General features: G+C 50.7%; 1 protein-coding gene and 1 long non-coding RNA gene across 5 annotated transcripts; one reads left to right on the top strand and one right to left on the bottom strand.

Moving 5' to 3' along the window:
• Positions 1-314: 314 nt before the first annotated feature.
• Positions 315-14,447, bottom strand: POLD4 (DNA polymerase delta 4, accessory subunit). Of its 4 annotated transcripts, none has more exons than XM_045016072.1 (5): positions 14,193-14,447; positions 4,950-5,049; positions 3,338-3,445; positions 1,627-1,738; positions 315-606 (listed from the first exon to the last, which is right to left on the bottom strand). In XM_045016072.1, exons 1-5 carry the CDS (start codon positions 14,229-14,231, stop codon positions 582-584), a joined length of 384 nt encoding a protein of 127 aa, XP_044872007.1. In that variant the 5' UTR covers positions 14,232-14,447; the 3' UTR covers positions 315-581. The 4 variants fall into 4 exon arrangements, with proteins under 4 accessions (XP_044872007.1, XP_044872009.1, XP_044872006.1 ...); XM_045016074.1 differs by lacking the exon at positions 14,193-14,447 and adding an exon at positions 8,385-8,700; XM_045016071.1 differs by lacking the exon at positions 14,193-14,447 and adding an exon at positions 5,418-5,570.
• Positions 4,398-26,688, top strand: LOC123369958. The gene is made up of 4 exons (XR_006579216.1): positions 4,398-4,471; positions 7,774-7,855; positions 25,242-25,344; positions 26,405-26,688. It is a non-coding gene; the product is annotated as an uncharacterized LOC123369958 (long non-coding RNA).
• Positions 26,689-27,230: the final 542 nt, after the last annotated feature.

Genomic DNA, 27,230 nt, shown 5'->3' with positions numbered 1-27,230 from the left:
CAGCATGGCAGCACTACTTGGATACTAGGGGGTTCTAGAGCACAAGGCTAACTGGACATAAGGGTCCAGACCAGCTGCAAGCCTCAGTGTTTTGAAGCAGAGATAACTAGAGGGCATGAGGGCCCCAAAGGTGGCTGCTTGTCCCACCTGTCTCTAGAGGGACTGTGTCTGCACTGAAGTTGGAGAGCTGTTTCCCCATGGCACCTAGGCTTTTCAGAAGAGACACGGCCCATATGCTGCCCACTCATGCTGTGGCACTTGGCCCTCCTGCACCTGCCTTGCCCCATGGGCTAGAATTCACCAAGCCTCAGAAGTTCTCAAACAGGCCCTTTAATCTGGAATATGGACCTCAGCAGCTGATGGGACAGAGCACAGCTTGGTCTAGGGTTGCCAGGACCTGGGCTTGCCCATCCAGTGTGGGCCCTGGGCACCCCATACCCCAATTGCCAGGGGAGCCCCCCCTTCTTAATACAAGCACAGAGCTATTTTCCAATCAGGAACCAGAGTAAAATGCTGTGGGGTCTGGGCAGCAGCATGATTCCCCCTTCCGCACTGTATGGTGGGGCCAGCCATGCCTCATCTCAGAGTGGGTAGTCACGCCAGAGGCTGCAGAAGAAGGCAGAGAGAATGTGGTTACTTCCCAGAGTCCCTGGCTCTGCATCCTGCCCCTCCCACCCTCTCCACTGGGCCCAGCCAGGGCTGGAAGGCCTGGAATGCAGCTGGTTCCTCACAGCGCCACTGTGGTGGGTCTGCAGGAGACAATTTTACGGTTGATTTAGGGAAATGACGCAGCTGGGTCTCAACTATTGGCTTTCAGGGATGGCCAGCCTGCAGCAGGGGGGAGGAAGCCCAGATCTCTTGCTCTCCCCTCAAACACCTTCATTTCTTCCTTCTCTTTGCCCAGCCCTCAGAGCCAAGGGCTGTGCCCCAAGGCAGGACTGGAAACCACAAGGGCTGCATGGTACAGGGCACAGCTGGTGGCACTCTCCCCTCAGTCACTGCTTGCACCAATGCACCACTAAGGGGCGCTGTGCTGCAGGGTGAGGGGCTCAGTAGGGGGCGCTCTCTCCTCACAGTCAGTGCGGGCACCAACTGTACTAACCTTTGAATCACCCTCAATAGGTTTCAGGATTAATGCCCCACTGAGTTGCTGGGGCAGCTCTCCTGTGTGGGAGCTGTGGGTCTAGGCTCTCTGCAAACTCCAGCAGGTGTCACTGCAGGGGGAGCATTGCTTCACAACTGCAAGGGCAGAGGGTTTGTTTCTCTGCTGGGAGTTGGGGCAGGGGAGCAGATCCTGAAGCGTGAGCCTGCAAAGGGTTATGGAGATGCCCTAGATCTGCAGTGATCATTTGTGGAGCCCCCTTGTCCCTCAGATCTATGCACAAAACTCCTTCCAAGCAAGGCTGCTTGGAGCAAAGGGGGTGGGGGCTGAGTTCCAGCTGATGCACCCAGGAGACTGATCACATTCTTCTCCCCGCCCCCCCCCACCACACACAAAGCAGGACTTGTTTCAGGGAGATTTACTATCCCAGGGTGATGACGCTGCTGAGCAGCAGCTGGGAAAGCACCACACACATCTGCAGATGCCCTGCAGCCCCCTGGAAAGGGGCTGAGCCCCAAACCAACCAGTGCATGAAGCTGGGGTCTCCCTCATGCTCCAGCAGTGTCTCCCGCACCATGAGAGGTGGGCTCAGCCCCAGGGACTCGGCCCGTTCCCAGCGCTGCAGCCGGGTGATACCTGCCGGCAAGAGAGTAAAAGGTTAATGGGGGTGGGGTGGCAGGAGGGTGCAGCTAGCTGAATGCCCAGGTGCATCCCCATTGTGCCAGCGTTGCACAGATGATGACCAAGATCAGGGCTCCACATTGTGCCAGGTGCTGCACAGATCCTTCCCTAAAGAGCTTCATTTTAAAATGGCAGAACAGGCTCAGCCCTGGGCAGGGTGGATGGGAGTGCTGCCCTCTCCCCATTTTTGATCAGGGGGCCAGCCCTGAGAAAATGGGGGTCATTGGGGGGGAATCTGTAGCTCCTCCCCTCCCCCCAGGGATCCCCAGACAAGTGAACCAAAGAGGAAACATGGTGTTTGGGTGCCGCCATGAAAAGCCTGGCCCATGTCCACGGAGGGTCTGGAAAGACAACGGGCACTCCAAGGACTGAGCACCTGACACCTGCTTCTCAGCAGGCAGAGCCCAGGAACTCAGCATGGCTCTGGTATCAGACCGACGAGCCAGGCAGCTGGGCTAAAAGCCAGGCTTTGGGGAGCCAGAGCCAAATGGGATTCCACCCCAGCTTGACTGGGCACTGAGCTCTGTGACCTCTGCTTCTCTGCACTGCCCTGAGGTCTCCCTGTGCCAGCGGGCTAACAAACCCTGCTCCGGTTGGAAAAGCTGCCTGGTGTCACTGGCTGGGGTGTCCGGGGCCCTGGAGAGGGGGACAGTCTTTGACCAGGCATCTGGCTCTGTTGGACTCACTGGGCAGAGCTCATGACACAAAGCAGAAACCCAGTGTCTCAGAGATGCTAAGGCCGTATGGCAGGTCCTTGAGGAAACGTAGGACGCCCTGAGGGTCAGGCACATTGACGGGGGTTCTCCAAGAGACTGTTTCAAAGCTGGGGTGTAGTGCCCACTCTGTGGATCTGTGACAGAAGGGATGTGGGGCCTTCCCCTATAGGGGGCACTGGCTCTGATCAGGCCAGGGGGGCTGGTTGGCTCAGGAGGGCGGAGAATAGAACACAGGGCCTTTCTCCTCTAGGGGACACCAGCTCTGATCCAGCCCTACCCCAGAGTTCAGGCCCCCAGAGCTGTTTAGCAGCAGTGGGCCAGATGGCGTGGCATTCATTTCCCACTGGCCAGGCTCCCATCACCACGTCCCCCAGTGTATGGCCCTATTGGCCACCGGGGGATGGGGAAGGGAGCAGCCCTAGTGGGCAAGGTCCTATGGGACAGGGTGACTAGGATGATCCAGGGGCTTCCCCTGCCCCCAAAGGGGCCCAGTGGTGAGCTGGCCTGGCAACCCCTTAGCAGGACTGGCTGGAGCGCTCTCAGTGCAGGGTTGGGGGCGGAGCTCTCGTGAGTATCAGGAGGCGGGGAGGGAAGGAGGCAGGGCTATCACCGGGGTGTGGGGGGGGAAGGGTAGGGACAGACATCAGTTCAGGATGGAGGGGGGTGGGGCTCTCACCAGTTCAGGACAGAGGGGCAGGGCTGTCACTGGTGTGGAGGGAGAAGGGGGCAAGGCTCTCACCTGTGGGTCACAGGGAGCTCTCATCAGTGGGGGGCTCTCACTTGTGGGGGGAAGGGTGGGGCTCTCACTGGTTCAGGATGGAGGGGGCAGGGCTCTCACCAGTGCAGGGTCCATACTCCCAGCTGAGGTCGAACTGTTTAAGCATCTCCAGCTGGGCCGGATGCAGGGAGCTGTCTGTGGGGGATTCAGCTGGGACCGGCACCGCCTCTGAGCAGCAGATGGGGACAGACAGATTAGCATTGCTGTGGAAATAGGCCCAGGCCCCCCAGCAGCCCCCCCCCAACCCAGTGCAAGTCAGGAACTTCTGGCCCCAGTTGCTCCCCCCAGGGCTGAGACTGAACGGGCACGGCTTGAGAAGACATGGCCCAGCTCTCAATGGCCAGGGGCAGATCAAGTGACAATGGTTATTATGGGTCTGTCCATGGCTCCAGATCTATCCATCTCCCCCGCCCCAACGGCCCTGACCCTTGGCTCTCCCCTAACCCAGAGGGTGGGGTATGTTGCAGGGACAATGTCGCCCCCCAGGACTGAACCCAGCTCTGAGAACGCAGCCCACTCTGTCTGAGCCACTGAGCCGCCCCAAGCTGCGAGGCTGAAACAGGCTCCAGTTTGCACCCCTGGCTTGACCACCTGGGGGTGGGGAGACGACAATGAGCAGTACAGCATACTCATGCCCCCAGCCCTGAGACAGTTCTGCCCTTTCATCCCCCACCCCGAGACCGCTCTGCCCCTGTACCCCGCCCATGGACCCTGAGACAGCTCCGCCCCCTGCACTTCTCCAGCCTCTGACAGCTCCACTCCCTTGCACCTCCCAAAACAGCTCCACCCCCCATACCCTGCAGCTATTGAATCGGTTCTGCCTAGGAAACCAGGTGTCCGGTTTTCAACTGGAACACCCAGTTGAAAAGGGGTCCTGGTGACTCCAGTCAGCATCACTGACTGGGCTGTTATCTGTCCGGTTGGCAGTGCCACACAGCAGGGCTGGCAGGCTCTCCGCTACTCTCTGCGCCGTGTGGCTCCTGGAAGCAGTGGCATGATCCCCCTCCAGCTTCTGTGCATAGGGGCGGCCAGCTCTCCCCCGGCACACTGCCCCCACGCCAAGCGCCACCTCCACAGCTCCCATTGGCTGGGAACAGCAGCCAATGGGAGCTGTGGGGTGGTGCCTGTGGATGCAGCACACACCTGTGTAGGAGCCAGGGAGGGCCACGCCGCTGCTTCCAGGAGCTGCTTGAGGTAAGCACTGCCCAGAGCCTGCACTCCTGACCCCACCCAGACCCCAGCCCCAACCCCCTACCCCAGCCCTGATCCCCTTCCCACCCTCTGAACCCCTCGGTCCCAACCCAGAGCACCCTCTTGCATCCCAAATCCCTCATCCCCGCCCAACCCTCTGCCCCAGCCCAAAGTCCCCTCATGCACACTGAACCCCCAGCCGAGAGCCCCTTCCTGTACCCCAAATCCCTCATCCGAGCCTGCACCCCCAGTCAGAGCCCTCACCCCCCAGCACTGTGGGTAGACAGTTGGCAACCCTAGTTCTGCCCCCTCTGCATCCCCTAGCTTCTGAGATGGCTCCACACTCACTCCCATGCCACCCCCAATCCCTGCTCTACCCGCATCCCAAGATCCGGCTGTGCCATCCAGGGCCCCAGCTGTGCCAGGCTACGGTATGAGCCCATCTTCTGAGGCCCTGCCCCTTCATGGACCAGGCATTCACCTGGCTGTAGGCTCCCCTCCTTGGTGTCAGGGTCCCGCCGCTGCCTCTTCACCACCTGGAAGGAGTCGGTGATAAGCCGCTTCCTGCCCATGGCTCCTAGCTGCAGTGGGGAGCAGGAAAGTGTGTTAGCGGGGAAAGGAGATCTGGGCCCTGGGGCAGCTCCCAAGAAGAGCCTGAGGGAGATGCCCCAAGGTGGCAAAACTAATGACCATTACACATAACTACCCCTAGCTACATTCTGCTCCCCTCCCAGAGCCAGGATAGAACCCGGGAGTCCTGGCTTCTAGCCCCCCCCGCCCCTGTAACTCCTAGACCCCACTCCCCTCTCAGGACCAGGATAGAACCCGGGAGTCCTGGCTGCCAGCCCCAAACCACAGTCCCTCCCCCTCCGTCCGCAGGGCAGGGGGTTCCCCTTCCTGCGCTCCCAGCTCTGGGGAGGGGGAGACGGTCACAGGGACGGGACGGTACCGGAGACGGCTGCGATCGGCGCCAGGACCCTCTAACCGAGACCGAGAGCCCTGTGGGGGTCCTGGGCCCCCGCCTTCCGGGCCGGCAGCCAATGGGAGCGCTGCTTTCGCTTCGCCTTAAAAGGGCAAGCACTGCTGGGGCGGTGCAGAGAGTGAGTCGGGGAAATGGCGGAGCAGGGGTGGCCGGGCTGGAACAACAGCCCAGAGCACGGGTGGGGGGACCTGAGGGGGGCGCACACAGCAGGGATGGGAGCACGGGGGGAAGGGATGAGGGACACGATGCACAGAGCAGGGATGGTGGGAGGTGGAGGACGCACATAGCAGGGATGGTGAGACAGGGGAAAGGATGGGGGCACACAGGACCGATGGGAACACAGAGGGAAAGGGATGGGGACACGGGGACAAACAGCAGGGATGGGAGCACCGGAGGGGGGGAGGAAGGGATGAGGGACATGGGAGTGCACACAGCAGGGATGGGAGCAAGGGGGGAAGGGAGGGGTGGACACAGGTGGTGCACACACCAGGGATGGAGACATGGGGGCAAATATAGCAGGGATGGGGGAACATGGGGGTGCACACACTGCAGTGATGGAAGCACGGGCACAGGGGGATGTGGAGGGTGCACACAGCAGGGATGGGGACATGGGGGAAAGGATGGTGGACATGGGGTGTGCACACAGCAGGGATGGGGGACATAGGGGTGTACACAGCAGGGATGGGGACAGGGGGGAGGAGGTGGGGGGTGCACACAGGAGAGATAGGGTTAAGGGGGGGGAAGGTCATGCCCATCCTGCCCTATCTCAAGGCAGGGATTGGACCCCAAGCAATCCCTCTCCCCTCCTATCCCGAGGGGACTCATGTAGGCCAGTGAATTGGGGCTGGGATAATCCTCCCACCTCCCCATCCCACTGCCCTGCTTTTAGCCAGGCTGAGCATTCCCAGGGTGAATGGGTCAGCAGGGACCCTCTCCCTCCCTGTGAACAGTTTAGGGGGATAGGGTGGACACATGGGGCTGGCTTATTGGTGGGTGCTCACAAGGGGGCAAGGCCAGGACCAGACTCCTCCCTCAGTTTGATCTCTAAAATTGAGGGGAATAAATGGGGGTCCTGAGTAGGAAGAGGAGGGGAGCATAGCAGGGTCTCACTCTGGGGTGTAGGGGATGCTGGGTATGGGGGGGAGGAGTACAATGGCATCTCCCTCAGATGCAGGAGGTATAGGGGAGGGAAAATTGGGTCTCTGGCAGTTGGGGGCATTGGGGGAGGGGAAGCACACTACAGTCTCAGAGGCAGGGAGTACAGGGGGAGCATGGCAGGGTCTCATTCTGGGGCTGTTGGACTGAGCAGGTGCCTGTGTAGTGCAGGAGGGGGACTAGAGAGGTCCTTGGGACCCAGGAGGAGGGCAAGAGAGACTCATCACTGACTGGGCTGGGGACAGGTGCCTGATATAAGCAGGTGCAACAGTGATGGGCATGCTGTGGGAGGGAGGATGGAGACAGTTTAGCTTCCTTGTTCATGGTGCTGTGCTGCTGATCCCTCTCCAGGGACAGGGCAGGGGGAATGGACACAGCAGGGCTCTGGTTTTGCTGGAGAATCACCCTGGAGTCCAGTCAGGGGTAGGGGGCCTCACTGCACCAGGTGCCGCACAGGCAGATGGTGCCTGCCTTTGGCAGCCAGGCCTGTGGGGAGCACTAGAGAGCGCAGAGTGGAACCATGTCCATGGGGAACCCCTGCCCTGCCTGCCAGCCTCCCTCAGCTCTGTTCCTGGCCTTGCCCCACAGGACCCTGTTCCTGCCATGGGCTGGGGAGATGGGAGCCTTGGCCAGCCATGGGGCAGAGTGAAGTTTGTTTAGGGGAGTGTGATGATCTCTACCTATGTTCACTCCTATTACAAGACTATGATACATTTTGTACAAAGCACACTGTAAGGTATCATTTGAAAACTCATGATTTGCTGATCATTACTGTCCTGATAAATGTGTGGCAATACTGTACATAAGATGGTAAGATCATACAGTGCAAAGACATAATCCAACATGTTCTGGAGGGCAGTCACAAACAAGTTCCCCAAGACAAAAGGCTAGCCAATGCCTCAGCCAGGTGTCAACTAGATCAAATGAATCACCCCCTAATTCAGTGGCCACTCTTCAGCAGGAGAGTGCATGTGAGCAAAATAAAATATAAATAAATAAAATCTACATTTGACAAAGAAGCAGCTTCAGGTTCCTGGCCACACAGACTCTGCCTCCAGAACATCAGCTAGAGATAATTACTGTGCAAGGGAAAGGGCTATAAGAGGAAAGGGCAGGTGCCCTAAATCATCTCTCCCTTGCTCTCTACCCATGACCTCATCAACACCAGAAGAGCAAAAGAAGCAGCAGTGGACTCGGGGGGGAGATCCTGATTGAAAGAGGTTTCTCCAGTAAGACCACTGGAACCTGATGTGAGAGACACCTTTGCTTTATATTCACTTAGTTTGTTAAATTAGGTGTTGTTTTACCTTTTACTTTATTGTAACAAATTCGGACTTTTACACCTCATCACTTTTAGTCACTTAAATTACATCTTTCTGTAGTTTAGATAAAAAACAAAACATCTTAACCAGTGTGTTTGGATTGCAGTGTTTAGGAAATGCATTTGGGATAACGAGATTTGTGCACATCATTTTCTATTAATAAATGGGCTTTATATGAGCTTGTATCATCCAGGAGGCTGCTGGGCAGTACAAGATGCACATGTCTGGGACTGGGAGTTTGATGATGTTGCCCTGTTGAGTGCTATAGCTAGTCATTTACAAATTACACATGTAATATAGTTGAGTGATTTACATGTGGGAGGCTGTGTGAGAGTAGTCCAGGAGTTGGTGCTCTTACAGCAAAGCAGTGTAAAAGGCACCCCAGGCTAGAGAATTCAGGGAACACAGTTGTCCTATCAGTACTCTGCATAATGTCAGTAACAGAGCACAGACTCACCACTGCAGCGCCTCCTGCAGGCTGTGCTGGGAATTAGCTCTGTCCAGCTGTGGAGCACCCTCTGCAGGTAGTGTCTCACCCATTGTCTGCTCTGCTGTCGGGGACCCACGTTGCTCCCTGGCTTGCAGCATCCTCTTCTGGACACAGCCCTCCGTCTGTGCCCCACTAGGTTCTCTCCCCTTCTGGGGAGATCAGCAGTCCTCAGTCTGCACCTGCCCTCATGACGAAGTGCAGCCCCGAAGTCTAGCCCTTTGCCTCAGGGGCCAGCCACAGTCTGTATTAGGCTACACTCCTCCACAACCAGGTGCAGTGTAAGGGGGGGGGGCAGGGAGCCAGGCCTACCCAGTACTCTGGGTCCCAGCCCAGGAACCCTCTGGCAGCAGCCATGTCCTGCCCTCCTTCTCTCCCCTCTACTGCTCACACTCCCTGGTCCACTTCCCTTTGGCCCTTGCACCTGCTCAGCCCTGTCTTTCAAGGGTCTCAGCCTGACAGGTATCAGGTTGGAGCTTTTCCTCTGTTCCCCTGAGCCTGCCCAACACTGTACTATCTAAGATCCCATTCCTGGGAGCCAGTCCTCCTCCCTTGCTTATCCAGGGAAGACTGCTGTCTCCTTTGCTTTGTAGCCTTTATATAGGACCCAGCCTGGCCCTGATTGGCTGGGTTCTGCACAGCATCTCTCCAGCTTGCTTTATCCCCTCCTCTGCCAAAGTGGGGCAACTGCCCCACTACAATGTCATAGTGGTATAGTTGGCAGGATATATGCACAGATGGTTATTTTAAATGAAGTGTATATGTTAAGCACTGGTATAATGATTTAAAGAGTCTCAAGTACAGTGGCTGGAAATGGTCAAACAGGTTGTTGTTTGTTGTTTTCTATTTGCTTGTTTTGGGTGAGGGAAATAGAAACAGAAAAGTGTAAAAATGAACCCCAGTGAAACAACTGCAAAGTTTGAACTGGCCAGATTGGAGGTAGAAGAGAGACAGAACACAAATTCCAAAAGTGGGAGGTAGAAAGGAGACCAAAAGAGCAGTCAGAAAGAAGATGAAGGAGACAGAAGCAGCTGCTGCATGGGAAGCTGAAGAAGCCTCCCATAAGAGAGCCATGGAGCCAAAGCACCAAGAAACTGAAGCCCAGAAGTGAGCTGAAGAGGGAGAGGAAATACACTCTAGAACTGTTGGAAAAGCACGGAAAGATCCTAGAGTCACCAACATCTCCCTCCACTTAAGGAACTCTCAACTGGGACAAGTTGTGTTGTTACAAGAGTGTGGACTTCAAGTAACCTGTACTTGGCACAACCGCAGCCATTTTGTATACTCAGCTACAATTAGTTAAAAATGAGAACGCTACATAGTTAGAAATAATTTGGCTATTGCCTAAATAAAGCAGACAAACAGCGGCACAGCTGCAGCTTTGTACAAATTAATTAATTTATTTTTAAAAAGAGTGTAAATAACTGGCCTTGGATCTGTGCATCTTACTGTTATGACTAGGAGTGACTTTGCTGATAAGTAGCATTATGAAGTGTGGAGGGTTTTTTGTTTTTTTTTTGCTGTTGCTAGGAAAATGTTAGCTTAGTAGAGGTTACTATAAGTTATTAAATATATACTTTGTTTTGAGTAACTTAAACATTAATTGAAAAGTGTGCAATTTGGAGCAATTCAAGGAGGATTTCTAAGAGTTAACAGACTGACATCTTACTCCCCAGCAGCTGGAAGCATGGCTGATCACCGGAAACCTGCTCTGCCACTGGCCCTGCCCCCACTCACTCCTCCCCTCCCACCCCAGCCTCCTGCATGCTGGGGAACAGCTGATCGGAGAGGGAAGGGGAGGTACTGATCAGCAAGGCTGCCGGTGGGTGGGAGGTGCTAGGAGCAGGGGAGGAGCTTATAGGGGGCTGCTGACGTATTACTGTGGCTCTTTGGCAATGTTCATTGGTAAATTCTGGCTCCTTCTCAGGCTCAGGTTGGCCTCCCCTGCTCTAGACTATTGCTATTGCCTATGTGTGTGTGCTTGAGACTTAAAAAGGAGCTTTATGTGAAAGTGCTTGTTTGTACCAATCATTTATCAGAGGGAGGAGTTGTGTCCCCATTGATTTAATTCCTGAAACTGTTTGGAAGACAAAAGTTAATTACCAGAGTATCATATTCAAATAATTCCCACTAACAAATTTGGTGAGCCAGCCAGGAGTGGTGGAGAGGAAGGGGATTATTGGTACTAAGTTTGTTGCAATAGGGACTAGAGCAGCATTTCCCAAACTTGGGACGCCGCTTGTGTAGGGAAAAGCCCCTAGCGGGCCAGCCCGGTTTGTTTACCTGCCGCGTCTGCAGGTCCGGCCAATCGCGGCTCCCACTGGCCACGGTTCGCTGCTCCAGGCCAATGGGAGCTGCTGGAAGCAGTGCAGGACGTGAGATGGATGGTGAGACAGGGACGCAACCTGTAATTCCCCTGTTGTATCTGTAAATTGACTCTCAAACTACAATCCATTACTGGGACACAGGCTGGTAGCCTGGCAGAGTAAAAAAATATTTCAGAAGAAAAGGGAACATCTGAAAAAATGGAAAGGTTGGATATAGTTTTGGGTAACAGCTTGACAAATTTTGTCTAGGAATATGGTAATTGTCTTTGGAAGCCTGGAGCCTTCTCCAGCCCTGGGGCATTCCTGCAGCTCTGTAAGCAAATGGTAGCAATAATAGTAAATAAAAAAATAGATCCGTTAAAGGCAAAAGTAAAGGAGTTAGAAAAGAAAGCAGATAGCCTAAAGGTAGATTCAGACACCCTTAGGGCTATGACTCTGACTCAGGCAGCACAGCGAGTGGCAATGCAGAGGCAAATGTGTAGTAGTTTTAAAAAAAAAAAGTGAGTGAAAGGCTGGAGCAGGAAGTATATGAATTGAAAAGGCAGAAAGTGAAAAGGGAAAGTGTGGGGGGGAAATGAGGAGTCCTTGTAGCACCTTAGAGACTAACAAATTTATTTCGGCATAAGTTTTTGTGGACTAGAACCCACTTCATCAGCTGTATGAAGTAAAAGATACAGGAGCAAATATAAATACATGAAAGGATGGGGGTGCTTTACCAAGTGTGAGGTCAGTCTAACGAGATAAAAATCAATCAACAGCAGGATACCAAGGGAGGAGAAATAACTTTTGAAGTGGTAAGAGAGTGGCCCATTACAGACAGTTGACAAGAAGGTGTGAGTAACAGTAGGGAGAAATAGGTATTGGGGAAATTAAGTTTAGGTTTTGTAATGACCCAACCACTCCCAGTCTTTATTCAGGCCTAATCTGATGGTATCTAGTTTGCAAATTAATTCTACTTCTGCAGCTTCACATTGGAGTCTGCTTTTGAAGTTTTTTTGTTGAAGAATTGCCACTTTGAGGTCTGTTATCGAGTGACCAGAGAGGTCAAAGTGCTCTCCTACTGGTTTTTGAATGTTATGATTCCTGATGTCAGATTTGTGTCCATTTATTCTTTTGCATAGAGACTGTCTGGTTTGGCCAATGTACATGGCAGAGGGGCATTGCTGGTGTAAGCGGAGGAATGGTCCCGCTATTGTGGGGAACTTTCCTGGCTTCTGCGCTACCCCGGTGAAGTGGGCTAGCGAAAGGATCTGAGTCCTCGCTCCCACTTCCTTTACCCAGAGGCCTCCCTGCCCTTGAGGACTCCCCTTCCACTTTCCTGTCTGGCAGAGTTCTCGTAACCCCAACAAGACTGGGCCCAGGATTCTTGGGGGGCTTGACCCCCAGCCCTGCTATGGTCACCTAGGACAGGGGCTAGGGTGTCCCCACTTGGAGTACCCTCTCTGCACTGGGCACCTCCCTGACCCACTGATTATTCCATACAATTTAAAGCAAATACAACTTGTTTAATTAACAATTAATTAAAAAAAAGAATAAGGAAAAATGGGAAAGGTTACAGGAAAACACATCACCCTGCTCTGGGCAGGGAACATTACAAAGAGTGTCTCTGGACATCAAGGCAGTTCACAGTCTGTTCCTTGTAGGTCCCAGGCCTCCATCTCAGGCCCTGGCTGTGCTGCAGGGATCCTGCGGGTTGGACACTTGCAATGGTGGTGGCCACTCACATCCGGGCTTTGGGTGGTGGGACCCTTCTTCCCAGCGTCAGCCCCCCAGTCAGGTTAAGATCCCCCTCCCAGCCTGGCCTGCAAGGACCCTTGGCTGGGGGTGTCTTTCTGCGCTGGGCCCTTTGCCCAAGGTCCCCCCTTGGCTGGCCCTGGTTGATCACCACACCTGGCTCTGTGGCTGCAGCTCTGCTCCCAGCACAGGGTCTGCTTTCCCTGGGCTGCACCTCTGGCTCTGCGGCCAGGGCCGGCTCTAGAGTTTTTGCCGCCCCAAGCAGCGCACTGAATTGCCGCCCTGGGCTGGGGGGGGGCAGTCCGTGCGCCCTTAGGGCGGCAGGCGTGAGCCTTTTAACTCCCAGCCGCGGCCGGGAATCAGAAGGCTCCGGGCTGCCCGCGGCGGCGGGGAGCCCAGAGCCTTTTAACTCCCAGCCGCGGCCGGGAATCAGAAGGCTCCGGGCTGCCCGCGGCGGCGGGGAGCCCAGAGCCTTTTAACTCCCAGCCGCGGCCGGGAATCAGAGGGCTCCGGGCTCCCCGCCGCGACGGGGAGCCCAGAGCCTTTTAACTCCCAGCCGCGGCTGGGAATCAGAAGGCTCCGGGCTGCCCGCGGCGGCGGGGAGCCCAGAGCCTTTTAACTCCCAGCCGCGGCCGGGAATCAGAGGGCTCCGGGCTCCCCGCCGCGGCGGGCAGCCCAGAGCCTTTTAACTCCCAGCCGCGGCTAGGATTTGCTGGGGCGGGGCGGCGCTCTGGCGGTTGCGGGTCAGCGGCTCCGGTGGACCTCCCGCAGGCATGCCTGCGGGAGGTCCACCGGGGCCCTCTGCCGCCCTCCCCAGGATGCCGCCCCAAGCGGGTGCTTGGCCCGCTGGTGCCTAGAGCCGGCCCTGTCTGCGGCTGCAGCTCTAGCCCCTCTGGATCTGGCATGGCTCTGCTCTCCAGCTCAGCTTGGGCTCCTGCTTTCTGCGTAGCTTGGCCCGACTCTGTCTGACCCAGGCAATTCCAGCTCACATGGAGGACGGGACCCACCCTGGCCTTCTGACTCCTTGATTAGCCTGCCCGTCCTGTCAGGCTGACCTGGAGCATTGGCCTCTCGCCATTGTTCCTGGGGACTGTCAGTCTCAGGGTCCTGATTTCCCATCAACCCCTCCCCTTTTAGTGCTGGGAGCTAGCAACCAAAACACCCCCAGTGAATGTTAGTAAGGGGGCAACAGTCCCCTTACACTGGCACAAAGTGAGGCAGCTGTGGGCTGTGGGCTGTTCGGCCAGGGCTCATCCCCCTCCAGGGCAGCAGGGAGCCAGACCGCCTTGCTACCTTGATCAGGTGTGTCGGGGAATTAGCTTGGCTGTGCGGCAAACAGTCAGCAGCTCCGGCCCTCTGGCAGGGGCTGAGCAAACAGTTCAATATTAGCAAGCCCCGGCCCTGGGTCAGGGCGGGGCAACAAACAGTCACTAGCTCAGGCCAGGGCTGAGCAAACAGTTGAACAGCAAACCCCAGGTTCCTGGCTCTGAGCAGCCTGGGAGAGGAGGAGACTGACACCCACGAGGTGGGTGGCAGGGGGGACACAGGCCCACCCACTCTACTGCATCCCAGCCCGGGGCCCTAGCAGCAGCAGAAACCCACTGCTGTGTCAGTGGGGATCCTGGCTGCAACACACTGACATTGGCTCTGGCAGTGTAGCAGGCTGACTAGGGTCAGCTGCCCCCGGGCTACTTCCTACCTCCCCCTCTAGAGGTACCTGGGTCCAGACGGCATCCTCCACGGGGTCACACACCATGGGCTCCTCAGGGTAGCTTGCGAGCAGTAGGCTTGGCAGCTCCTCGGGGTAACTGGCAAACGGTAGGTCTGGCAGTTCCTTGGAGTAACGGGAGAGCGGTAGGCTTGGCAGCGTCTCTGGGCTTGGGCTACCATCAGGTGTTGGCTGGTCTGGCCATCCTCAGGTCCGCCGCCGATCGCTGTGGTCTCCCCACCGGGAGCTACACCACAGGCGTCTGGTCTCTCCAGTGGCTGAGTTCCAAGTGAGCACTGGGGTCGGACTTTTATACTTCCTGTCCTGCACCTTGACCTCTGAGGGGCGGGTGCAGAGTTTTCTGGCTCCACCCACTTTTATGTCCAGAGAGGCTTGTCCCCCTCCAGGGTGGCGGGGAGCCAGACCACTTAGCTACACAGCCTTATTAAAGGACTCCCAAGATAAGACTCAGGCAGACCATGGGGAATGTAAGACACATTTGTGCCCTTAAAGCAGAGTTGGGAGGCAAAAGAGAATAGTGGCTGTGATAAAAGGGGCTCATAATCTGGAGAGAAATAGGGCAGAGGGGGACCCTAATTTGTATCTTCTTTGTTATAACTATGAAGGGGGAGATTAATGATTTTCCCCTGGGCCCTTTTGGGCAGTACCCATATGGCCCTTTCCTCCAGATACTAGAAGGGCTGCAGAAGTCCCTGCCCATAACCCCAATAGTAAACACCACAGTCAGGAAAATTGGTCACCAGGAGTGTAACCAGGGATGAAAGGAATGGGTAAAGATCAGGCACTTCTCCATGATCAGGTTAGGGCCACAGGGAGAATTGGTAGGTCTGCGAAACCGGAGTACAGCCTTGGGATAGCTGACGAGGATAGCTAATACCCTCGGTCTCACTCTGGCAGATGTGGTGGCCTTGGCCAGAAAATGTATGACCCCCAAGGACTTTGCAGGGCTCCCTTTATGCTATCCAAGTAGGGATCCTAAAAATTAATGCTTTGAATGTGCTGATTGACTTCACTAACAAGTTTATATGGAAGATGCCCCCTGGCAAACCCTGAGAACTGGTGAAGATTTTGGCTCACAGCTCTTAAGGCACCTGAAGAACTGAAGTGGCCCAAATAGAACCCTGGTAGTTCTAGTAATTGCAGAAAAACACTAGATGGCATGAGCTAACAAAATAAAGAAATGGGTTGCCTACCCAAACTTCCTGTGAAAGTTGACGGGGTACGAAGGAAAGACCCCAAGTCTGAATGTGCCACCCATTGTCTCCCTATAGGGAGGACAGGAACCTCTCATTTCTCCAATAGTGGCACATTTAGACACCGATGGGTGGGGGAGGTTCAGGGTTTATATAAAATTTAAAGAAGGGGTGTTAAAATAAAATTTATTGGTAGAGTCAGGTGCCCCTTATGTCCCACCCCAGAAGCAGTATTCAAAAAAGGCAAAAAAGTCAGCCTCTCCCCTCCAAAAAAACAAACAAACCACACCATAATGGGCTCTTAAGCCAGCCAAGGGGTCCTAGTAAAATAATCAAACCCCAAGCAATCCAAAATTAATAAATTTGCTAAACACCAAATGGGTGCTTGAAGCACAGTTAAAAGCCCCAAAGCCCCCAGCTTGGTAAAAATTTACTTAAAATTTACTTAAATAAGTGATGTTGTTTAAATGTATATTAGTACCTCCCACTGTATAGGAAGGGGAAAAGTTTTGTTGTGCTTTGTATTTCAAATTATTAATAGTGCAAATATTAAAAATAATGCACGCCTGTGTGCTGTTGCACTGGCATTCAGGTCACAGGCCTATTCCTCTGGTAATATAAGTCAGGAACACATTATGTCTTCAGCACGGGGAAACCATGAATAACTGTCAAATGTAAAATAAACAATGCAAACAAAAAATGTCAATTGCAAAAACCCAGGAAGCAGGAAACAATGCTGCCAATGTTTTCTCAGCGTGTTTCATCGTCAATAGGACAAAATGATTGCCTCCACCTCCCTCACTCCTCCAGACTTTCCAAGACCGGATTCCATGTTGTTAATAAAAAATACTAGGGCTGTCAAATGATTAAAAGAATTAATTGCGATTAGTCACACAATTAAAAAATTAATCATGATTAACCGTGCAATCAATTGCATTGTTAAACAATACTAGGATATCATTTATTTAAATATTTTTGGATGTGTTCTACATTTTCAAATATATTGTTTTCAATTACAACACAGAATACAAAGTGTACAGTGCTCACTTTATATTTTTATTACAATATTTGCACTATAAAAAAACAAAAGAAATTGTATATTTCAATTCACCTAATACAAGTACTGTAGTGCAATCTCTTTATCATGAAAGTTGAATTTACAAATGTAGAATTACATACAAAAAATAACTGCACTCAAAAACAAAACAATGTAAAACTTTACAGTGGGATGGGCAAACTTTGTGGGACAAGGGCCACATCTGGGTGGGGAAATTGTATGCAGGGCGAGCAGGGCCGGCTCCAGACCCCAGCGCGCCAAGCGTGCGCGTGGGGCGGCATTTTAACAGGAGGGCGGCAGGCAGGTCCGGCGGACCTTCCGCAGTCATGCCTACGGGAGGTCCAACGGAGCCGCGGGACGACCGGACCTCCCACAGGCATGACTGCAGCGGGTGCGCTGGTCCCGCGGCTCGTGTGGACCTCCCGCAGGCATGCCTGCGGATGCTCCACCGGAGCCGCGGGACCAGTGGCACATCTGCGGGAGGTCCCGCTGAGGCGCAGGACCGGCGCCCGGCAGCGTGAGTGGCGCAGCGCGCCGCCCTGCTTGGGGCGGCGGAATTCGTAGAGCCGCCCCTGAGGGCAAGGGCAGGGGGTTGGGGTGCAGGAAGGAGCTCAGGGCAAGGGATTGGGGCAGAGGAGGGGTGCGGGGTGTATGAGGGGGCTCAGGGCAGGGCGCTGTGGTGCAGGAGGGATGTGGGGTGTGGCAGGGGGTTCAGGGAAGGGGGTTGGGGTGCAGGAGGTGTGCGGGGTGTACAAGGGGGCTTAGGGCAGGGAGTTGTGGTGCAGGAGGGGTGTGAGGTGCAGGCAGGGGCTTAGGGCAGGGAGTTGGGGGGCAGGAGGGGTGTGAGGTGCGGCAGGGGGCTCAGGGCATGGGGTTAGGGTGCTGGAGGGGTGTGGAGTGTACAAGGGGGCTCAGGGCAGGGAGTTGGGGGGTGAGGTGCAGGAGGGGTTCAGGCTCTGGCCCGGCCCCGCTTACCTCAAGCAGCTCCGGGGTGGCAGCGGCGTGCACCGGGGCCAGGGCAGGCTCCCTGCACACCTGCCTTGTCTCCAGCCCCACTAGGGTGACCAGATGTCCCGATATATGGGGCTTTTTCTTATATAGGCTCCTATTACCCCCCACTCCCTGTCCCGATTTTTCACGCTTGCTATCTGGTCACTCTAGGCCCCACGCCGCTCCTGGAAGCACTGTGGTCCCTGGGGGAGGGGAGTCGGAGGGCTCCGAGTGTGCTGCCCTTGCTGCACCTCCAGGTACCTCCCCCAAAGCTCAGTCCTACTTCAGCCATTCACTCAGACAAACAAGTTTGGTTACAATTTGCAGGAGATAATGCTGCCGGCTTCTTGCTTCTTGTTTACAATGTCACGTGAAAGCCTCCCATAAGAAAGTGAGAACTGATGTTGGCATGGCACTGTTGTAGCCAGCATTGCAAGATATTTACGTGCCAGATGTGCTAAAGATTCATACGTCCCTTCATGCTTAAATCACCATTCCTGAGGATATGTGTCCAGTAGTTTCCCCAGGAATTGAAATTGGGGTGGGGGGGGTGTTCGAATTTACAGGGGGTGGGTGTCAGGACCGATGAGATATATAAAAGAGATATGAATAAAGTAAATGTTTTATTAGGATAATGCAAATTTAACATAAGGATAATGCAAGTTACGCCAAAACACATAACATTTCTAGATTTCTAAAAATATATATATATATTTAAAAAAATGTATTTGATTTAAATTGACTTTTGAAAAGTAAGCCATCATGGGATAAGAGGGAAGTCCTCTCATGGATCAGTAACTGGTTAAAAGATAGGAAACAACGGGTAGGAATAAATTATCAGTTTTCAGAATGGAGAGAGATAAATAATGGTGTCCCTGAGGGGTCGGTACTGGGACCGTTACTGTTCAACGTACTCATAAATGATCTGGAAATACGGGTAAACAGTGAGGTGGCAAAATTTGCAGATGATACAAAACTATTCAGGATAGTTAAGTCCCAGGCAGACTGCGAAGTGTTACAAAAGGATCTCACAAAACTGGGTGACTGGGCAACAAAAATGGCAGATGAAATTCAATGCTGATAAATGCAAAGTAATGCACATTGGAAAACAATCTCAACTATACATACAAAATGAAGGAGTCTGAATTAGCTGTTAACACTCAAGAAAGATCTTGGAGTCATTGTGGATAGTTCTCTGAAAACATCCAGCCCACTTCATTGGATGTAGCCCACGAAAGCTTATGCTCAAATAAATTTGTTCGTCTTGAAGGTGCCACAAGTATTCCTGTTCTTTTTGAAAAAGGAAACAGAATGTTGGGAATCATTGACTGACGCTGCACACTGAGTGGATGTTTTCAGAGAACTATCCACAATGTATTCTTTTTGCCGATACAGACTAACACGTCTGCTACTCTGAAACCTTTGCTTTTTAAAGAAAGGGATAGATAATAAGACAGAAAATATCACATTGCCTCTATATAAATCCATGGTACATGTACACCTTGAATACTGTGTGCAGATGTGGTCACCCCATCCCCAAAAAGATACATCGGAAATGGAAAAGGTACAGAGATGGGCAACTAAAATGATTAGGGGTATGAAACAGGAGGAGAAATTAAAATGACTGGGAATTTTCAGCTTAGAAAAGAGACGACTAAGGGGGGATATGATAGAAGTCTATAAAATCTTGACTGGTGTGAAGAAAGTGAATAAGGAAATGTTATTTAATCCTTCACATAACACAAGAACTAGCAGTCACCCAATGAAATTAAAAAAACAAAAGGAAGTACTTCTTCACACAAAATAAAATCAACCCGTGGAACTCTTTGCTAGGGGATGCTGTGAAGACCAAAACTATAACAGGATTAAAAGAACTAGCTAAATTCCTGGAGAACAGGTCCATCAGTGGCTATTAGTCAGGATGGGGAGGGATGCAACACCAGGCTCTGAGTGTCCCTAGCCTGTTTGCCAGAAGCTGGGAATGAACAACAGGGGATGGATCATTTGATCATTACCTGTTCTGTTCATTCCCTCTGAAGCACCTGGCCTTGACCACTGTTGGAAGACAGGATACTGGACTATATGGACCATTGGTCTGACCCAGTATGACCATTCTTATGGAAAAATTAATTATAATAATAAAAATGTTTAGTACAGAAACTCCCCAACATAATGACCCCTCAAGATAGCAACAATGTGAGATAACAACCTTGGCAAATAATGCATTTTAAAAATCTTTGCCTACTAGGAAACATATTTATATAAGTTTCCATTCCCAGTCTCAAATCTAGCATTCTGGAGCAAAGTCACTAAAATATAGTCCAACAAACAAATGGTTATTTAACGTGCCCCACACTTTTCCCTCCATCACACCCCACTCACCAGTGTTGTCCTTGGTCAGTGGAGACTCAGAGTTCAGAGGTGCTTTCACATGAGTACACCTTCCAGGTGGGGGACAAGAAGGCACCTTGCTTGTTCCTCCAGCTGCTCACTGTTCGCTCTGGCCATGGCTGTTGTGCCACCGTTCACTCCACCACTCTGTTGCCAATGGCCCTGCTGCCACCTGCGAGTTGGTCTCTTGAGGTTCCACCCAGCTCTCAGTGATTTCAGCTGAGCTCTCAGTGGGGGAACCTTGCTACTAGTGCAGTCTGGGTGTCTTTTACACAAAAACACTGTCCCCACAGGAACACTGTCACTAGAGGAGAGGGATAGCTCAGTGGTTTGAGCATTGGCCTGCTAAACCCAGGGTTATGAGCTCAATCCTTGAAGAGGCCACTTAGGAATCTGGGGCAAAAATTGGTCCTGCTAGTGAAGGCAGGGGGCTGGACTCAATGACCTTTCAAGGTCCCTTCCAGTTCTAGGAGATTGGTATATCTCCAATTATTACCTTTATTACTGTCCCCACAGCAGGACTAAGCACTTAGACCTGATTATCAGTGATTTCAGCTGCAGTGGTCACTTAACAGAACAAAAGACTATCTATGGAGCCTAATCAGCTCTGTCTTTAAACAGTGGAGAGGGACAGGTCCCCACCCTCTCTCTTGATGCCCTCAATCAGCACAGGCTAAGTATAGTTCTACTGCCCTTTACTCATACAATAAGAAAAACAACATTTCATTCCCCCCCCCCCCCCCACGCATTCAAGTGACTTGTAACCCAACCCCAGCCAAAATCTATCACTTGGGCAACACAGCTCTGTTTGCTGGATACCTAGGTAGATTAGGTGTGACTGTAAATACAGTCTGTCCTGAAGCCTTTCCCCCCAGCCCCCAGCTCAACATTAGCTGTCAGGGAGAGCTCATTTAGACTTTGCTTACAAATCATCTTTTGAAATTATTAGGTTGGCCAACATCACCAAAATGAATGCACTGACATTGTCATAAAAAACAACAGCTGTATAAGGAAGCTAGTCTATGTTCATACTTTTCAAATCTATTATACTTTCAGATACAGGTATTTTATCATACACTGTATACGCTTTTAAAGTGTGTATTAATATTTCAATTTCAATTCAAATTTCCAAACAGTCAGTAAATTGGCATGTTTCAGAGTAGCAGCCGTGTTAGTCTGTATCCGCAAAAAGAACAGGAGTACTTGTGGCACCTTAGAGACTAACAAATGTATTTGAGCATAAGCTTTCGTGGGTCCACTTCATCGGATGCATAGAATGGAACTTATAATGAGGAGATATATATACATACAGAGAACATGAAAACGTGGGAGTTGCCCAACCAACTCTAAGAGGCTAATTAATTAAGATGCGCTAATGTCAGCAGGAGAAAAAAAACTTTTGTAGTGATAATCAAGATAGCCCATTTAAGACAGTTTGACAAGAAGGTGTGAGGATACTTAACATGGGGAAATAGCTTCAATGTATGTAATGGCTCAGCCATTCCCAGTCTCTATTTAAACTTAAGTTGATTGTATCTAGTTTAAGCAGCAAAGAGTCCTGTGGCACCTTATAGACTAACATTTTTTTGCAGCATGAGCTTTCGTTGCAGCATGCAACGTTTTGCAGCATGAGCTTTCGTGGGTGAATACCCACTTTGTCGGATGCAAGACATCTAGTATTTAGATGAATCTAGTTTGCATATTAATTCAAGTTCAGCAGTTTCTAGTTGGAGTCTGTTTTTGAAGCTTTTCTGTTGCAAAATTGCCACCTTTAAATCTGTTATCGAATGGCCAGAGATGTTGAAGCGTTCTCCTATTGGTTTTTGAATGTTATGATTTCTGATGTCAGATTTGTGTCCATTTATTCTTTTGCATAGAGACTGTCCGGTTTGGCCAATGTACATGGCAGAGGGGCATTGCTGGCACATGATGGCATATATCACATTGGTAGATGTGCAGGTGAATGAGCCCCTGATGGTGTGGCTGATGTGATTAGGTCCTATTATGGTGTCACTTGAATAGATATGTGGACAGAGTTGGCATCAGGCTTTGTTGCAAGGATAGGTTCCTGGGTTAGTGTTTTTGTTCAGTGGTGTGTGGTTGCTGCTGAGTATTTGCTTCAGGTTGGGGGGCTGTCATCTTTCAGAATAGGTTGTAGATCTTTGAGGATGCATTGGAGAGGTTTTAGTTGGGGGATGAAGGTGATGGCTAGTGGAGTTCTGTTATTTTCTATGTTGGGCCTGTCTTGTAGTAGGTGACTTCTGGGTACCCTTCTGGCTCTGTCAATCTGTTTTTTCACTTCAGCAGGTGGGTATTGTAGTTTTAAGAATGCTTGATTGAGATCTTGTAGGTGTTTGTCTCTGTCTGAGGGATTGGAGCAAATGTGGTTGTATCTTAGAGCTTGGCTGTAGACAATGGATTGTGTGGTGTGTCCTGGATGGAAGCTGGAGGCATGTAGGTAAGTATAGCAGTCAGTAGGTTTCCGGTATAGGGTGGTGTTTATGTGACCATCGCTTATTAGCACAGTAGTGTCAAGGAAATGGAGCGCTTGTGTGGATTGGTCTAGACTGAGGTTGATGGTGGGATGGAAATTGTTGAAATCATGGTGGAATTCCTCAGGAGCTTCTTTTCCATTGGTCCAGATGATGAAGATGTCATCAATGTAGCACAAATAGAGTTTGGGGATAAATAGAGTTGGGGGATGAGAGCTAAGGAAGCGTTGTTCTAAGTCAGCCATAAAAATGTTGGCATACTGTGGGGCCATGCAGGTACCCATAGCAGTGCCACTGACTTGAAGGTATATATTGTCCCCAAATGTGAAATAGTTGTGGGTGAGGACAAAGTGGCAAAGTTCAGCCACCATGTAACTAGTTCACAAAACTGGGGAGGGGGGGGTGTTGGGGAAATTCAGGGGTGGGTGTAGGGAAATCATTGTATGCGTCCATGCTGATGACAGGTTCTGCTCAATAATGATCCAAAGCAGTGCTGACTGATGCACGTTAGTTTTCATCATCTGAGTCAGATGCCACCAGCAGAAGGTTGATTCTTTTTTGGTGGTTTGGGTTCTGTAGTTTCCACATCTGAGTATTGCTCTTTTAAGACATCTGAAAACATGAGCCACAACTCATCCCTCTCAGATTTTGGAAGGCACTTCAGATTCTTAAACCTAGGGTTGAGTGCTGTATCTGTCTTTAGAAATCTCGCATTGGTATCTTCTTTGTGTTTTGTTAAATCTGCAGCAAAAGTGTTCTTAAAATGAAGAACATGTGCTGAGTCATCAACCGAGACTGCTATAACATGTAATATATGGCAGAATGTGGGTAAAACAGAACACGAGACATACAATTCTCCCCCAGGGAGTTCAGTCACAAATTTAATTAACGCATTATTTTTTTAATGAGTGACATCAGTATGGAAGCATGTCCTCTGGAATGGTGGCCGAAGCATGAAAGGGCATACAAATGTTTAGCATATCTGGCAAGTAAATACCTTGCAGTGCCGGTTACAAAAGTACCATGCAGACACCTGTTCTCACTTTCTAGTGACATTGTAAATAAGAAGTGGGCAGCATTATTTCCTGTAAATGTAAACAAACTCGATTGTCTTAGTGGTTGGATGAACAAGAAATAGGACTGAGTGGACTTGTAGGCTCTAAAGTTTTACACTATTTTGTTTTTGAGTAACAAAACAAAAATAAATCTACATTTGTAAGTTGCACTTTCACAATAAAGAGACTTATATTTGTATGAGGTGAACTGAAAAATACTATTTCTTTTGTTTGTCATTTTTACCATGCAAATATTTATAATAAAAATAGTAATATAAAGTGAGCACTATACACTTTGTATTCTGTGTTGTAATTGAAATCAATATATTTGAAAATGTAGCAAAACATCCAAACATATTTAATAAATTTCAGTTGTTTAACAGTGAGATTAAAACTGCAATTAATTGTGATTAATTTTTTTTCATGATTAATTTTTGAGTTAATCGCATGAGTTAACTGTGATTAATCGACAGCCCTACTAAATATATATTTTTAAAAAGCAAGGCTGCAGGTAGTAACACCAGGAGGAGAGTGGGAAGTTACTTTGCCCTGCACTTCAAAAGCCCCAAGTTCCTAAAAAATCTACAATAAAAATAAAAAATAAAAATTTAAAAATAATGAGAGTCATTTTTCTACAAATCTATTTGCAAATAAATTTATAGTTATGTAGGTAATAATTGTGCATATTTTAAAAAATAGTGCCTGGTGCTTATAATTAAGCCAGTGTTAGTATCCCATTATTGGGGGAAGGGGGTATATTGGAGCCCCTGTATGTTGCTATTTAATAAACAACTAACAAACCTCCCAGAGCCTAGTTTGATCCCTGGGAAATCTTGGATTTTTAGTTTTAAAAGGTATAATGAGGCTACTCTCTCAGTATTTTCTCACTGTCACTTCCACTGTTTACCATCGGGAACTTGGCCTGTATTTGTCCTTGCAGGTAAGGCGCCCTGAAGATAATTTGAGGGTGCGGGAAATGTCCCCTTTGCCCTCTTGGTAGCGCCAAGCCTGCCCCTATCTAAATTGTACCATCCAAATTCCACCCCCAACACACCATACAAGATCCAAGGGTCCTACACATGCCTACCCCAGCATGTGGTGCACCTTGTGCAGTGCATCAAATGCCCCAATGGCCACTGTGTGGCTGAAACCAGACAATCACAACTCTCTCAAATGAACTCCCCCAGGAATGTGATACAAGACCCTCTCATCCGTCGGTGAACTCTTTTCACAAAGTGATCACTCCATATCTGGCCTCTCAATCCTCATCCTCAAAGGAAACCTGCACAATGCCTTCCCAAGGTAAGCCTGGGAGCTTAGAGTCATAATGCTGCTAGACACATGGACTGAACAGAGATGCTGGATTTATGGCTCATTACAACAATCCAGAACCTACCAATCCTCCTGTGTCCTGCAGACCAGTTAAATGCCAACTTCACCATGACCAGACTCTTGCAATGTGTTCACTCCACCGTGTATGTACCTGGGATGCTCTTGGGACCTTTCTCAGACTGGAAGAGCTCCATGGAGCTTGCAAGCTGGTCTGAACAACAGAAGTTGTTCAATCAAAGATACTAGCTCACTCACCTTGTATACCCTTGATTTATCCATCTCAGTGCAAAGGTCCCAGTTCTCCCCCTCCAGGGAGAAGGGACACCCCACCCTAAAACAGTCACATTGGAGATATACAAGCTAGACAAAGGGTGTGTGGGGAAACTGAGGCACAAGGAGACCAGAGACATGCCCAGGGTCACATGGTAGGTTAGAAGAAGAGCTGGGACTAGAATATTCTTCTGTGTTCGGGGCATGAGTTCCCTAGCTGCCTGTGCTAGAGCTGAGCTGGTGTTTATTCTTTGCAGGCTCAGTCCTGTCTGCAGGATGCTGGGAGTCCACAACTACTTTCACCACAGAGGGATGTTCTACGGGTCTCTGCTTGGAAGCAGCTTCATGTCATCCTGTGTGGTGAGAGAATGCTTCAGTAGCTGAAACAGGAATGGAGGGCTCCTGCCCTGTTCCCTACTGCGCCCCCTGCAGGGAGAGGCTGGGACTGGAGTAACCAGGAGCTCCCTACACAGCCAATGCCCTCGCCCCGCTCCCTGCAGCGCTCCATGGCGAGAGAGGCATTACCCTGTGTGTGTTAGTCTCACTCCGCTTACCCCGATGCTCTCGCCCCTCCCCGCCCACAGAAGGCGCTCGATCATGCCTTCCAACTGCAGGGATGTGGCTGTCCCAGCTCCGGGTCAGGCACAGACTCTGTTAATTGTTCATTCGCTCACGGATAAGAAGCTGGAGCTGCTTGCAAGGGAGAGACCCAACGGGGACAGGACCAGCTGCTACCAAGCATGGACCTCACTGCCCCAAGGGCACCCTGTCCCTCCAACTTCTCTGGGGATGCCCATTATCCCAGCACAGAGACTGCCCAGGTATGTGGGAGCTACTGGGACCACCTTCGCCTTGTACATGCCAGCCCTGGCATGGCTGGGACCACAAACAGGGATTGTTATTGTAGGGTCTTTAGTGATAACAGAGGCTGCACCCTGACTGGTTTGTTATCATAGGGTCTTGACTCACAAACACAACTTAGCAAATTGTGGGGAAAAAATGTTGTGAAGATTTGTTGCCCCTTACAAGAGAAATTAGACTTAGTTGAGATCCTGCCACTCCTTGGGCTCTGGGAACATCTAAGCAACATTTGTGCAAATTCTCATCAAAAGTGATTTTTAGATTGAAAAGCTCAAACATTAATTGTAAGGAAGTGCTGATACTTAGGGGGAGAGGAAAATCCACAGGAAATGCTGCGCTGAAAATATAACCATTGGTGCCATAGCATGAACACCTATACACATTGGGTTTATTATGGTAGGGTCTCTGGTGGGTACAGGTATTATAACCAGATTGATTTATCTACCCATAGCATTTGTTATTTTGGCAGGGCTGGAAGGTTGTAGACACTCCACGTGTCACCAAGGAAGTAGGGTGCGGGGGGGAAGGTACAGGGAACTGATGGGTCTCTCCCCAACAGGGCATCCCCTGTGCCATCCCTGCTGGAATCTGCAAAGGGCCCATCACCACCAGAGATGCTGATCCTCAGCTGTTCCTCCAAGCTGTGGCTGCTGGAGGGGGCACTATGGAGGGGCCTGCCTGATACATTGCCGGTGACATGCCTCTTCCTGGGACGGGAACGGGAGCAGGGCACAAAGTGGAAGTTAGCTAATGTAACGTCAATATTTTAAAAGGGCTCTAGAGGTGATCCCGGCAATTACGTCGATACCAGGCAAATTAGTCGAAACAATAGTTAAGAATAAAATTGTCAGACACATAGAAAAACAAACTGTTGAGCAATAGTCAACATAGTTTCTGTAAAGGGAAATCGTGTCTTACTAATCTATTAGAGTTCTTTGAAGGGGTCAACAAACATGTGGACAAGGGGGATCCAGCGGACAGAGTGTACTTAGATTTCCAGAAAGCCTTTGACAAGATCCCTCAGCAAAGGCTCTTATGTAAATTAAGCTGTCATGGGATAAAAGGGAAGGTTCTTTCATGGATTGAGAACTGGTTAAAAGACAGGAAACAAAGGGTAGGAATTAATGGTAAATTCTCAGAATGGAGAGAGGTAACTAGTGGTGTTCCCCAAGGGTCAGTCGTCAGACCAATCCCATTCAACCTATTCATAAATGATCTGGAGAAAGGGGTAAACAGTGAGGTGCAAAGTTTGCAGATGATACTAAACTGCTCAAGATAGTTAAGACCAAAGCAGACTGTGAAGAACTTCAAAAAGATCTCACAAAACTAAGTGATTGGGCAACAAAATGGCAAATGAAATTTAATGTGGATAAATGTAAAGTAAT

This window comes from Mauremys mutica, chromosome 4 (assembly GCF_020497125.1).
Source record: "Mauremys mutica isolate MM-2020 ecotype Southern chromosome 4, ASM2049712v1, whole genome shotgun sequence".
In the NCBI taxonomy this organism is placed as follows: Eukaryota; Metazoa; Chordata; order Testudines; family Geoemydidae; genus Mauremys; species Mauremys mutica.
This window is presented reverse-complemented; position numbering and strand designations above follow the sequence as displayed.

Excerpts from the sequence above, each read along its gene's own strand:
- POLD4 (XM_045016072.1), bottom strand. The coding sequence starts at position 14,231 with ATGGTGTGTGACCCCGTGGAGGATGCCGTCTGGACCCAG. Across the intron at positions 5,050-14,192 it reads AGGATGCCGTCTGGACCCAG|CTAGGAGCCATGGGCAGGAA; the intron begins GTACCTCTAGAG and ends TCCCCACTGCAG. Across the intron at positions 3,446-4,949 it reads GGAGGGGAGCCTACAGCCAG|AGGCGGTGCCGGTCCCAGCT; the intron begins GTGAATGCCTGG and ends TCTGCTGCTCAG.